The following is a 14683-nucleotide window of genomic DNA, read 5'->3' on the forward strand; positions in this document are numbered from 1 at the left end:
ACAGAGGCTGGGGAGCAGACATCCATCCCCAGGCAATAGAAGCACAGACCAGCAGCTGAGACCCAGCCCCTAAAACTACAGCAAAAGCTGAGCAGGAGTTGAGCCCCATGGGGCAGCAGCACTACCCAGCCGCCAGCGGGGGGTCCTGGGGCTCCACAGAGGCCTGTGCGGTCCAGCAGCTCACAAGAGCGGTGGGAAGCCTAGCCCAAGGGAGACTGGTGCGATCCAGCTGCCTGCCCGCGGGACCTGCAGGATGCGGGCACCAGAGAGGCCTGTGCAACCCAGCTGGGATTGTGCGATCCAGTTACCCGTGGGACCTGCGGGGTGCTGAAGCACCAGAGAGACACCTGGGATTTGGAGGGCACTCAGAGTTTTTGCTGAGTTGTGGCCACAAAGGATGGTGGCTAGTGTGCTCCTTCCCTGAGCTGTGGGGAAAAGCAGCAGCTCTCCCCCCCCCCCCCAAGATTCAGCCTTTCCCAGGTGAGGCAAAGAAATGCAAACTAAGGCTCATTAATATCCAGCTTCTATCCCACGCTCTGGAAATCCTCTTATGCAGAACACCAGGGCTACATTCCAAGTAACTGAGACTACTAGCCACCAGGAAAAAGCTAGAGGATAACTGATCCTTTCCTGGGCATGAAAATCTACCCAGGAAAGTAAGACTTGACAGTGGTGTTTAACATGGGCCCACCCAGGCTCATCAAAACCCAGTAGGGGAGCCACAAACAGCAGAACACCAAAACCCACAGGGAAAATTTGGCAGGCTCCAAAACCCACTGAGAGAGCCAAAATGGTGAAACAAAGAAACAAATCCCAAATAAAAGAACAAGAGGACTCTATCGAAGATGACATAAATGAAATATGCTAAATAAATTATCCGAGATAGAATTCAGAGCCATGATCTTGAGGAAGCTCAACAGCATAAGTAAGGACATCAGCACCAAGAGTAAAGATATAAAAACACTGAAAACCAACCAAGTGAAAATAAAGAATGAAATAGCAGAAATTAAGAACACATTGGAAGGACTAACCAGCAGAGTGGAGGAAGCTGAGGACCGGATCAGTGAATTAGAAGACAGGGTAGAAAAAAATCAACCAATCAGAAAACCAAAAGGAAAAAACAGGAAGAAAGTGTAAGAGAACTGTGGGCCAACTGGAAACGTAATAACATTCATATCATAGGAGTCCCCGAAGAGGAAGAAAATGGGCAAGGATTAGAGAATATATTTGAAGAAATAGTAACAGACAACTTTCCTAATTTGGTGAAGGAAGAAGGCATTCAAGTTCAAGAAGCACAGAGAGCCCCAAGTAAGAAGAACCCAAATAGGCCCACACCAAGAACAAAGTTGCAGGGATCACATTACCAGATTTCAGGTTATACTACAAAGCTACTGTAATCAAAACAGCCTGGTACTGGCACAAGAACAGGCATATAGACCAGTGGAACAGAACAGAGAACCCAGAAATGGACCCAAAACATTATGCTCAATTAATATTTGACAAAGGTGGCAAGAGCATACAGTGGAGTAAGGACAGCCTCTTTAATAAATGGTGTTGGGAAAATTGGACAGCTATATGCAAAAAAATGAAACTAGACCATCAACTTATACCATAAACAAGAATAAACTCAAAATGGATAAAAGACTTAAATGTGACCCATGAATCCATACAAATCCTAGAAGAAAACATAGGCAACAAAATTTCAGACATCATACGCAGCAGAATTTTTACTGATACATCACCTAAGGCAACAGACAAACAAAGGAAAAAATGAACACATGAAACTACATCAAACTCAAAAGCTTCTGCACAGCAAAAGATACAATCATCAAAATGAAAAGGCAACCCACTGTATGGGAGAGCATCATTGCCAATGATACATCAGATAAAGAGTTAATTTCTAAAATATATATTCATACAACTCAACAAAAGGAAGACAAAGAACCCAATTAAAAAATGGGCAGAGGAGCTAAATAGACACCTCTTCAAATAGGACATACAAATGGCCAAAAGACATATGAAGAAATGCTCAACATCAATAATCATCAGAGAGATGCAAATTAAAACAACAATGAGGTATCACCTCACACCTGTCAGAATGGCCACCATCAACAAATCATCAAACAACAAGTGTTGGCGAGGGTGTGGAGAAAAGGGGACTCTAGTACACTGCTGGTGGGAATGTAGACTGGTACAGCCACTATGGAAAACAATACGGTGTTACCTCAAAACATTAAAAGTTGAACTTCCATTTGACCTAGTGATCCCACTTCTAGGAATATACCCTAAGAAGCCTGAAACACCAATCAGAAAGAACATATGTACCCCCATGTTCGTAGCAGCACTATTTACAATAGCTAAGATCTGGAAACAGCCCAAATGTCCATCAGTAGACAAATGGGTAAAAAATCTGTGGTACCTATACACAATGGAGTACTATGCAGCTGTAAGAAAGAAAGATCTCTTATCCTTTGAGATGACATGAAGGGACCTGGGAAGTATTATCCTAAGAGAAACAAGCCAAACAGAAAGACTAGTATCATATGATCTCACTTATTTGTGGAATATAATGAACATAACAGTCTGAGGAATGGGGTAGTCCCAGAGACGTGGAAGTGGGGTACAGACTGACAATCCCCAGAAGAGGAGGTGGTGGAGGAGAGATAAACCACAGAACTTATATGCATGTGTGCATGAACAATGGACATGGGCAGCAAAGCTAGGGACAGGGAGGGGAGAGAGTGGGAGCGAATCAGTAGGGGATAAAGGAGAAACATCTGTAACAAAAATACATAAATTAATTTTAAAAAAGAAAAGAAATAAAAATGTGTCAATGCTACTTTATTCTTTATACAATTGAATATTTTAGTGAATATAGAGCAAGAGAATTATCTTTAAATATCGTTCACAGGAAGAATTTTTATATTTGTCCAAAATAATTGCTGAGTTGCCTGATCTGATCCAGCTTCCCTTTGCCACTAAACTCTGAAAAAGAAAAGAAAACATACAAGTCAGATGAAATCATTTACACAGTCGAGAGGAGGCCCATGGGCATGTTATTATATAACATATTTTTAAATTACACAATTTGACATGTCATAAATGCCCATGATCGATACTTATAAGATTTGTTTCTGCTGTATTCAATAAGCCATGAGGCTGTGTGAGTGCCGTAGCCTTAGGGAACACCTTCCCCTGTGCCCCTGGGCAGCTGTTCTCCAGCATCCAGACAGCTTTCTCGGGCCCCTTGGCTTGCTGGGCGCTGACCACTGTCAGCAGGTCGGGGTCGGGCTCCAGGAGAGAGGTTGCAATGCCTTGGCCAGACAGTGACCTCATGTCCCTGGGATCACGTCTTCATGAGAGGCAGGAGGCGCAGGGCTGCCCTTGCAGGGATGTCTGCTTCCACGGGCCCAAGGCCAGGAATTGCCCCAGATTGAAACTCAGGTCTCGGAGCATCATTGAGGGGAAGGAAAGGCCTTGTCTGGCTGTGCTCTGAAATGTTCTCACTGTAGGGAGCTACCCCTCCACACCCCACAAGCATCCAGAGTAGTTTTTTTCTCATTCGAAGGGCCAGGTGAGAATTCACAGAGAATCCGTTGGGCCAAGAGGGCATTTCAGCCCCTCACAGTGATGGCTGGAGACAGCTGGGGCACAGAGCCAGTGTGAGGTGGGGCTGGGTGTCCAGGGCAGGCTGGGTGGGCTGCGGAGCTGAGAGCAGAGGGCGTGGGCAGAGGGCCTCAGGTGTTCCATGTGGCTCCCCTCTCTTTCAATATTCCCCTCTGGCTGCCTCTCACTCTCCCCGTCAGACTCGTGACATGTTCTTGGAGAAAGAAAGCTGCAATGAGCTGACCTTGGACTCTCCTACTGGGTGTTATCTTCAGTGTTTCTTCCATTCCTTGGCTGGAAAACAAAAGGAGCAACTTTGAGACACAACAGTCTGGAACCTGTTTCTTGCTTTCAGATTCTTTCTTCTGAAACCTAAGACCCTGTTCTCCCAACTAAGATGCCAGTAGCCTCCTCCGGGGCTCCCTGGGTGAGCCTCAGCCCCATTCTAGTCTGTAGGTTCTCTGTGACAGAGCTCCGGGACCCTAGCTGCTCAGACACTGTCCCCACATCCCCCCCTCCCCCCGCCCCAGCCTCTGGTTATAGGGCAGGACAGTCCTCAAACTATTTGTCACAGGACTTCTCACCCTAAAGATATCATGGAGACCTATTGTTTCACAAAGAACTTTCCAGAGAACAACTACTAATAGGTCACGCAGATTATAAAGGTGTACATGGGGTGGCATGAGGGGGTGGGAAGCGTTTCCATGGACAAAACAGTTTGGGAAACAATGTATGGTTAAATTACATTAAACAGGTGTTTTCTGCCGGACACACTGGTGTGTACTGTGAGCCCTCGCGAATGTTGGTTGCAGTGTTTTCCAGTCTTATTTGATCTTTGCAGAGCAGCTCTTAGCACCGACGGCCCACAGAATGCAGTTTGAGGGCACAAGTCTGGCTGATTTGCACATTTTTCTGATGCAAACATTGTGTGTCTAGGAGTTGCAGCATAGCTAGTGATTGGCAGGTCAAAAACTAAAAGATAACTCTCTGACTCCAAGACCTTTGCAAGAGGCTCCAAGTCCCCTGGGAAGGAGGAGAAGATGCTGCCTAGACTCCTCTTGCCAGTGTGTTTGGGAGCCAGGTATCCAGACCTTCATGTTTAGCAGCATAGACTCAGACTCTGGTTGGCCCTCGTGTCTGTCCATCACTAGAACTCCCACTTTCCACCCCATGCTCCCCGAGCACTGGTGCTCTCAGCCTGTGTCCCCGTGGACCCTGTCCGTTACAAGCATGACTCTGTAGGAGAAAACTTTGAGAGTCACCCCCTAAGTAAAGGGTTAGAGAGTCCCCACAATTATTCACCAGTTTGTCATGGGACCCTGGCTGTGCTCATTCAGCAGGGACTCCAAACTGGGGTGGCAGGAGGGAACCAGGGTTAAAAACAGAGAAAAGAAAACATGTTATACCCTGAAAAGAAAAAATGGTCTTCCCCAGGTAGCAGCGTGGTCCTGCAACATAAAAACACAAACCATTATGCAAGCCTGTGCGCCCAAGGTGTCTCAAAGATGTCTATGACAGTGGTTTTCAAAGTGTGGTCCCCAGTCCCAAAGCATCAACACCACCTAGGAACTTGTTAGAAATGCCCCTACTGAATCTCAAATTTTAACAAGGTCCCCAGATATTTATGACAACCTGGAGAAGCACATGTATATGGGCCTGGGCCACTGCAGTGCCTCTCCAAGTTGGTACAGCTAGCATGTGTGCCCCAGAGCCACAGAAAGCAAGCTCCAGGGACAGACAGCCCAAGTGACTCATCTTTGAGACTGGAGATGAGCTATTCACAGCCAGAGGATTGTCCCGTGACTCTTTTGGGGCCCAGATCAAGCCTAGGGAATCCCAAAATTAAATGCTCAGCCTCAAAGAAGATTTCCAGGGGCATATTGGGAGACCAGTTCTTTCCAGAAGTCATCTAAAGAGGCTGCTCGGTGACGCAGCTCCAAGTACTTCCCTGTCCTCTCACAGGTCGTTTTTGGGGGCTTGTGTTCTCCACAGAGCTTACATACCTTCTTTATAAAGTCAAGTGCCACAGCCCCCGCATCCTGTGAGGGAAAAGACTCAGGTTAATGGAGCAGGAACCACATCCTCGAGGTGGCTGCTGTCCTGCTGTGATCCTGCACCTCCCTGATCCACTCGAAGTCAGAAGGCAGGTGCAAAAAACAGTCCCAGGGAACAGCTATGTAGCCAATTTCAATTTCCTGTTGGGGAAAGCAAGCTGCTTTCTTGATTGAGCTACTGCTTGTGTCCAGGACAATGTTATATTTGGTAGCTCTGCTAACAGCCTCAACTTGACCCCTGGATGAGGCACATGTTCTAGATAAGCCATTTTAGCTTCTTCAGCTGGTCTCTGCCCGGGAATCTGGCGTGAGGATGGAGGCCCCCCAGCCTGGAAGCTGCGTGGGCAGCAGACCAGGGAATCTGCCCCTGTGCTTAGGGTGACCCACAGGTTTCTCAGGAACTGAGCAGTTTCCGAGGGTCTGGGGATTTTCAGAGGTAAAACCAGGGAAGTCCTGGGCATACTGGGATCACCCTACTTGGGCTCACAGTGTCCAAAAGAAGTTTCCTTTTTCTTCTTTTCGCTACCATGCAACAAAACCTGGATTAAGATTTTGAGGTTCAGCTATTACTGAAATTGGCAATTTCTAAACTTAAATTATTTTTTTCTTAAAACAACAACAAAAAATAAAGCTCTGAGGTTTGGGCAGAAGGACAGGTAGGGCAATGGGGACAGGTAGGGAAGCAGAGGATGTCACCACAGCAAAAGTTTGATCGAGGGGAAGAGGAAGGCACAGAGTACATGGGCAGACAACACAAAAGCAAAAACGAGAAAACGTGGATGAAGAGCCCCGCAGAGGAGAGGACGGAACCACGCGGGCCGGCGGAGGGTTCCAGCGGAGGAGCTGAGGTTAGGGGCAGCTTAAGGAGCCTGTGCAAGGTCAAAGGGCCAGAGCGGCCCCCCGGGGGGAGATTTGATGCAAGGAGAGAATGCAAATGAGATAACGCATTTACCCCGGTGAAAGGTACTTTTACTGGCATAGAACAGACGGAAGAAGAAAGCACGTACGCGCTGTGGAAGTCTTCTCATCCGTCCCCTGGCGAGCCTGGCGGCCAGCCGCAGGAAAGGGTGCGCAGCAGGCAACTGCAACAGAGGGGCGCGTGAGGGGCCGAGGCTGCGGGGCCGCGGCCCAGGGTTATGCGCGTGTTTTCCACTCACTCTCTTACAAATGGGTTTAATTTTCACAGTAACATCATTCCTGAGCCTAAGCTTCGAAGTTTTATGTTTTCAATAAAGAATCGCCCGCCTTGATAGCAGATTTCAATTCCACACATCACTTAAAAATATTCCCTTAAGATAAATCATAATTTTATCTGCATTGACCCCAAGTTCCCGGTGCTTCTGGTGTGGAGTGTTTTGTCCCAAAGAAGCATCGCCACGCAGATCCTTTCTGGCTCCCCAGGTGTGTTCTTCTGATCTAAGGGACCTGCTGGGAGGGTAGCAGCCTAAGCCTTGCTCCCTGGACGGCCTGTCTGTGACTGCCACGCACACTGACACACACACCTGTGTCTTATCTAGTCTTTGGGAAGCCTCTTGAGTAGTCTGGCCCAGAGTAAAAGTTACTTTGTGTCACAGACGGTTTTACCTTTGCCCTTCCATGGTCCTCCCTCTGCAGTGCCCATGGCCTTTCTTGAGAACATCCCAGCCACTCCTGGGTTCCCATTCCCAAACCTGTGCTACTCATGCCACTTTGACTCTTGGGGGAAAAGTACTTGGCTGGGTATTTGTTTTTTAAAGGGTCTTCTTGAAGTCTTGAAAAGCCTTGATTATATAAATAAGTGACTTTCTAATGGCAAAATTTCAGTTGCTGTGATAGGACACCTGAATTAGTTTTATTCTGTGATCTTCCTTATAATTCTCAAGTCTTACCCTGCAGAAATTCACTTACACAACCTGCACCCGAGGGTAACTCAAGTTTATACTAAGAAAGTTAGAGGCGATGCTTAGTTTTCAAAGAGCACACACACCTTGTGACGGTTACAGAAAATGAGCATCTGTGGGTCACTGTTGGGGGTGGTTTATACCTCACAAAACACTCTGCAAAATTTTAAGAACAGAGGGTAAAACTCCGCCTTTGCCAGAGTCTTTTTGTACAACTGTTTACGTGCACGATAAGTTATTTCTTACTTATTTTTCCTTTCCTATAATTTATCGTCTACCTTTTTAGGCCTGTCAGCCTCCTCCCACCTCCACCCCAGAGAGAGAGAGAATTCCTGCAGCCGCAGGAAAAGGCACCTGGGAAGCTGCTACACGAGAGGGTAGCCCCCTGCTCCTCCACTGATCTGCACATATTCATTAGGAAGGGATAAAGGCATGCAGAGGAGAGGGACTTTCACAGAAAGATGATTATGATGCAATACTGACCCCAGTTTTAACTGCATGTGTTGGCTTCGGAGTCCTGGAGTAGTGAAATAAAAACTGAATAAGAAAAAAGAAAGTTCATTTCAATATTGCATCACTGGCTATAAAGTGGAAGTTGCATGCCCTTGCTCCTGGGCTGGGCAGTACTCACCTGTTTGTACATGTCTTGATAAACCTGGAGAGAGAATTCTGAGGGTAAGTACATGGAATTTTCCTGTAGCAGGTAACTGACAACATTTTCAGTATAAGTTATGCTATGAACATATATAGGATTTACCTTAACATTATTACATAAATTGCCAAGCTAAAAATCAATTCATTACACAGACTTAATAAGATGATTGTTGATGCAGGATCTTATAAAAAAAAGTTGCCAGTAATAAATCATTATTTTAAAACTTAATCTTATTTTACCTTTTCAGGCTTTGGGGGAAAGCATACTCTATGATATATAGAAGCGGTACCCTAAATCTATTCCCAGATGACCATCGGACTAAGAGTTGGAATACCATAATTATTGCAGATTTTCATTTGCTTCTGGGTATACCCTAGAATTCAGCTTTTGTAATGGCTGGTTGCAACTGACCAAACTTTTTTCCTAAAAGCTTTCAACATGAATCTTCACTGTTCGTGCACAAAGCACAGTTTTTCACTCCCGAGTCCTGGGTCGAGCACCGCCTTGCTCTTGTCTGCATAGAGACAGCCTGGGAAAAGCTGTAGAGGCAGCACATGCTACTCAAGGACGCTGTGAAGAAGGGGTCTCACAAAACGACAGCACAGGAGTCCACGCCTGTATTTCATAAAATCGCTAAAGGTGATTACTGTGAATGCTCTTTTAAATATGCTGATCTGGCTACTATTGATCATTCAGATACCATTCACATTTAAAATCGAATCAGCTCAAACTCCAATTAAGACAAAAATGAAAGTTCTTAATAACACTTCTAACTTTGTTGCTCTGAATATGATTACATCTTCCTATAAACTTTGGGGAGAGTTTCTGCAGTAGCTGGCATCTATGTTTTCTCTCTTTATTATGTATGCACATGTACACACGTGCATATGGGCACAGACACACATTACAGGGGGTGGGAAAAAGAAGGTTTACAGTTATTCCTATGGAAAATAATACAATAATTAATAGAAATACAATAATAAACTGTTTTGCATACTCACAACTGCAAACCTACTTTTGCCCACCCCGTATAATGACCCAACATTACTAATAGTAGAGGTTCTGTGGAGACTCACTCTCTTTCCTTATGGTTATCACTTCTAAAATTTACTGTTAATATTTTTACAGCTTTTGGTCACCTTGTCAGCATCTGTCCCTGTGTGTGTGTGTGTGTGTGTTCTGAAACTTACTGGATGAACAATTGTGCGTGTGTTTTTTTGTACAATGTTTAAATTTTATACCAGTACTTTTCAGACCAAAAAATAAGAAGGAATATAAAGATGTTTTTTTCGGTCGCTAAACACCATTCTCAAGATTTTATATGCACCTTCTTTCTTTAATTTTCTTTTTAGAAAATTATATATATATATATATATACACATATATATATACACACACATATATATATACACACACATATATATATTTGTTGTTGTTGCTGTTGCTTTTTATCCTCACCTGAGGACATTTTTTGTTCAGATAGAGTGGGAGGGAGAGAGAAGGAGAGAGAGAGAGAAACATCGACATGAATGAGACACATCTAGTGGCTGCCACCCACACGACCCAACCAGGGCCGGGGACAAACTGCAATCAGGGTACATTCCCTTAATGGGAACTGAACCCAGGTCTCTCCGGACCACAGGCCGATGCTCTAACCACTGAGCCAAACCAGCCAGGGCTGATGTTGTTAATCTTCACCCAAGGATAATCTTTCATTAATTTTTAGATAGAGTCGAAGAGAGGGAGGGAGAGAGAGAGAGAGAAACATCGATGTGAGAGAGACACATTGATTGGTTGCCTTCCACACGATTTCAGCTGTGGCTGGGGATCAAAACTGCAACCCAGGTAAGTGCCCTTGACCAGGATCAAACCCATGACCCTCCCATCTTCAGGCCAACGCTTTAACTGCTGAACCAAACTGGCCAAGGCAAGAAAAAAGTTTTTTTTAGTGTACTTATCTATTTTGTTTATTTTTTATTTCCCTACTAGAATATAAATTCCATGAGAACAGGTACTTTTGTCTGTTTTGATCACTATTGTATATCCCCAGCCCCTGACACATAGCATGCTTTCAATAAATATTTTTTTGAATGGATGAAGAGTAGGGCTGTGTTCACAAGAATCTACTGCTCCCTCTCCCATATAAAATGCTTCTGATCTCACATAGTGACCAGAAGCATGAAACACAAAGAGAGTTTCGGTCTGTAGACAGTAATGCTTTCTGAGTGGCCTCATAATGAAAGTTCCCTGGGGACTTCCGGTCAAGACGGGGGGTAGGTAAATGCGGTATCGCGTCCTCCCACAACCACATCAAAGTTACAACTAAACTACAGAACAATCATCATTCAAAACCGCCTGAAATCAAACTGAATGGAAGTCATACAACTACGGAATTAAAAAAAAAAAGCAACTACATCCAGACTGGTAGGACGGGCGGCGCGAGGGGTGGCGGCAGGGGTGGCAGGGGTGGAGGCGGCTGCGGCGGCGGCGCGACAGGCTGGTCCCACACCCACGTGTGGTGGATAAAAATCAGGAGGCTCCTGCGGCTGGGAAGGTCCTTCCTGAGGACTGAGGGGTCTCTGTCCCACACCAGGTGCCCCGCTCAGGGTCCAGTGCCAGGAAGAGAATCCCCATAACTTCTGGCTGGAAAAACCAGCGGAAACTGAGGCTCAGGGAAGCTGAAGCGGCTGGAGCCCCAGGCAGCTCCTTAAAGGGCCCGCGCACGGACTTATCGGACTCTCTCCCTCTAAGCTCGGAGGGGAGGCAGCTCGAGGGGCACCAGAGACATACAGGGAAGAACTGAGCTGTTTGGCACTGGAGTGAGGGCTGGAGAGAGGGCTTCCTCGAGGACAAACGTGCTGTAAGAGGCCTTTGTTCCTTTGGTGAGCCCTTCCCTGGGGCGGCAGACAGCAGTCATATCTGGGACTCCAGCCACCTGGCTCACACTGGTAGCCCCGCCCTGGTGGCTCCCTGAGGCCCCGCCCCACCCCACACAACTTTCAAGCCCACCCAAGCTGTTGCCACTTGCTTAACCATAGGATTGGCCAGTCTTGGATCCTGCTTCAGGTTTTTCCTAAATTCTTTCAAACGAGCAGCATCGGGTCTCAGCGAGCCCCATACCTCTCATTAAGTAATACACTGAAACTAACACTGGGAGACAGCCAAAATGAGGAGACAAAGAAACAGGTCCCAAATGAAAGAACAGAACAAAACCCCAAGAAAAGAACTAAGCGAAAGGAAGATAAGCAACCTAACAGATACTGAGTTCAAAATACTGCTTATAAGGATGCTCAATGAACTTAGTGAGAACCTCAGTGAACTTAGGGAGGGCCTCAAGAGCATAAAAAAGGACCAGTTAGAAATCATGGATACACAGTTAGAATTGAAGGAGGCATTAACTGAAATAAAGAATAATTTACACAGCTTCAATAATAGAGTATGTAAATCCAAGGAGCAAACCATCGATTTGGAATATAAGGAAGCAAATAATCCCCAATCAGAACAGCAAAAAGAAAAAAGAATCCAAAAAAATGAGGATAGTGTAAGGAGCCTCTGGGACAACTTCAAGCGTGCCAACATTTGCATATTGGGGGTGCCGGAAGGAGAAGAGAGAGAACAAGAAATCGAAAACCTGTTTGAAACAATAATGGCAGAAAACTTTCCTAACTTGGTGAAGGAAACAGACATACAAGTCCAGGAAGCACAAGATGAACAAACAAGATGAACCCCAAGAAGCCCACACCAAGACACATCATCATCAAAATGCAAAAGTTTCAAGACAAAGAGAGAATCTTAAAAGCAGCAAGAGAAAGGCAGCTAGTTACCTACAAGAGAGTTCCCATTAGGCTGTCAGCTGATTTCTCAAAAGAAACTTTGCAGGCCAGAAGGGAGTGGCAAGAAATATTCAAAGTGATGAAAACCAAGAACCTACAACCAAAATTACTCTATCCTGCAAAGCTGTCATTTAGAATCGATGGACATATAAAAACTTTCCCAGACAAGAAAAAGTTAAAGGAGTTCATCACTACCAAACCGTTATTATATGAAATGATGAAGGGTCTTTTTGAAGAAAAAGATAAAATGTATGAACAAACAAAATGGCAATGAATACATATCTATCAACAATGGAATCTACAAACAAAATGAACAGGAAGAACAGAAACATTCTCATAGATACAGAGAACATTTTGTTGGTTGCCAGTTGGGAAGGGGTTGGGGGAATGGGTGAAAAAGGTGAAGGGATTAAGAAGCACAAATTCATTGCTAGACTGACAAACCTCAAAGGGAAAGGGGTTGGGGGGGTGGGAAGAAATAAACCAAAGAACTTATATGCATAACCAGTGGACACAGACAATAGTGTGGGAAAAGGTGGGAGGGGGGCGGGAGTGGGGAGGAGGGGGTCAATGGGGGAAAAATGTGGAACATCTGTAATACATTTTACATCCAACAATAAAGATTTAAAAAAAAAAAGCGAAGCACACACACAAAAAAAAGAAAGTTCCCTGGGGACACAGACCTGGACTCTTCTGGAGACCAGAACTGAAGGTGGACTTACAGCCCACACGAGTCATTCAGACATTGGCTAGTAGAGGAAACCAAAGCCCCAGGAGAGGAAGTGACATGCCGAAAGTTGCACTTCAAGGCAGAGGAGCCGTACTGGTAGTTTTATTCACTGAGCGATGCCTTGCTCTCTTGCAGTTGGATTCAACAAACAGGATCAGCTATGGGGAAATGCAGAAGATGGGAGGGAATTCATTCCAAGTGGACCTTTGCACACAACCCAGTTTAATACTAAAGGTAGCACATGTGACAGCCACACTTCCACTTCCTGTGCTCACGCATGGGGCCCCCTCACCGTTTTGGTATTAGGAATAAGGAACCCCCCTCGGTGTGAGGCGAGAAGGCAGTGGAAGGAGGTGGAGTTCTCACCCTGAATTTTTGCTCTGGGTGCCGAGGCCGTAATGATTAGTTCTAAAGATAGAGGTGACAGTTGTCTTCAAACATATGCATAATGGTAAACTGAAAATAATAAGAAATGGGCATGGTAACTTAGGAAGTTCAAGAGAGAAAATGAAGCTTGAATCTTGAAGAATGGAAATTCATTTAATCAAGAAACAATGGTAACAGCTAGTCCTTAAGTGCTATAACTTTCCATCTTGTAGACACTGTTGAAAATACTTCACAAATATTAAAACAATTTATCCTCACAATAAAATTGTAAGGTTACTACAGCTATTACTCCCATGTTACAGATGGCAAAACTGAGACACAGTGTGATTAAGAAACGTACTAAGGTTAAGGAGATGTGGGTTTTGAGCCCCAGTACTTTGGCTTCAGAGTCTTGTCTGTTAAACACAGCAGCAAAGGAGGCAGAGGCATTTCCGGCTAAGGGAAAGCCTGTGTGAAGACACAGGGGCCTGGTACATGTGAAGAATAAGAAGTTCATTTGTCTGGAGCATGGTGTACTGTGAGTTAGGAAAGGCAGGAGGAGATGTAGTTCAAAGTGAAACATATAGTCTATGCTAAAAATCTCGGTCTACCTTGATACCACCATCTGGTACTTTAGAATAAATCAACATTTACTTTGTATCCACTGAAATATTTCTGTTGTGGTTACTATAGTTACTATTAGGTCCTTTACATAAAATCTATTGTTTTGGAGAACTGCCAAATCATAGTATATCAATTTGTAAAATATATTATGCTATATCATAATATAGCCAATTAATGTAATTAGATATGTAAATGTGATTATGATAATTGTAAGAATGTTGATGAACCACAAGTATCTTACAGTAATTTATATTTAAGAGATTTGCTTGTTACTTCCTAAAACTATATTCTTTTTTCTCCTCTAAACTTTTTTTTTTCCCCAGATAGAGCAGAAGGAAAAGAGGGAGAAAGAGAGAGAGAGAGAAACATCGATGTAAAAGAGACACATCGACTGGTTGCCACCCACACGGCCCCAACAGGGACCGGGGACAAGCTGCAACCCAGATACATGTTCTTCACGGGAACGGAACCTGGGTCTCTCTGGTCCACGGCCGATGCTCTAACCGCTGAGCCAAACCGGCCAGGGCTCTCCTCTAAACTTTTTAATATGGAAAATTTAAACGTGAAGAGGAGATGAAATAAAATATCTCACTTTGATTAAACAATTATTAATATATTGCTACATTTGCTTTTGTTCTATCTGTCCCTCCATCTACCTAGATACATTTTTTCCTGAAACTTTTGAATGTAAGTTGCAGACATCCTGAAACTTTTTCTCTAAATCGCATACCCCTAAACACAAAACAATAACCACATATATCATCTAATACCCATCCTATAATTAAATATCCATAATTGTCCCCCAAACTTATTTTATTGCGACTAAAACTATATTCTCACACAAACACACATACACACAAAATTCTCCTGTAGATAGTAAAATAGTGTGCTCATTACAGATTTCAAGTAGGACATAAACATGTGTACTGTTATAA

General features: G+C 44.4%; 1 protein-coding gene across 1 annotated transcript in view; it reads right to left on the reverse strand.

Annotated features, from left to right (window-relative positions):
• Positions 1-5462: 5462 nt before the first annotated feature.
• NMS (neuromedin S) overlaps positions 5463-14683 on the reverse strand; it is a 35816-nt gene continuing 26595 nt past the window's right edge. The window contains exons 5-7 of the mRNA XM_036281385.1: positions 8172-8195; positions 8024-8077; positions 5463-5645 (exon numbers count right to left, since the gene is read on the reverse strand). Coding sequence (XP_036137278.1) covers positions 5463-5645; positions 8024-8077; positions 8172-8195 — 261 coding nt within the window. The remainder of the gene's footprint in view (positions 5646-8023; positions 8078-8171; positions 8196-14683) is intronic.

The sequence above is a fragment of the Molossus molossus genome, unplaced genomic scaffold (genome assembly GCF_014108415.1).
Source record: "Molossus molossus isolate mMolMol1 unplaced genomic scaffold, mMolMol1.p scaffold_m16_p_34, whole genome shotgun sequence".
Taxonomy (NCBI): Eukaryota; Metazoa; Chordata; class Mammalia; order Chiroptera; family Molossidae; genus Molossus; species Molossus molossus.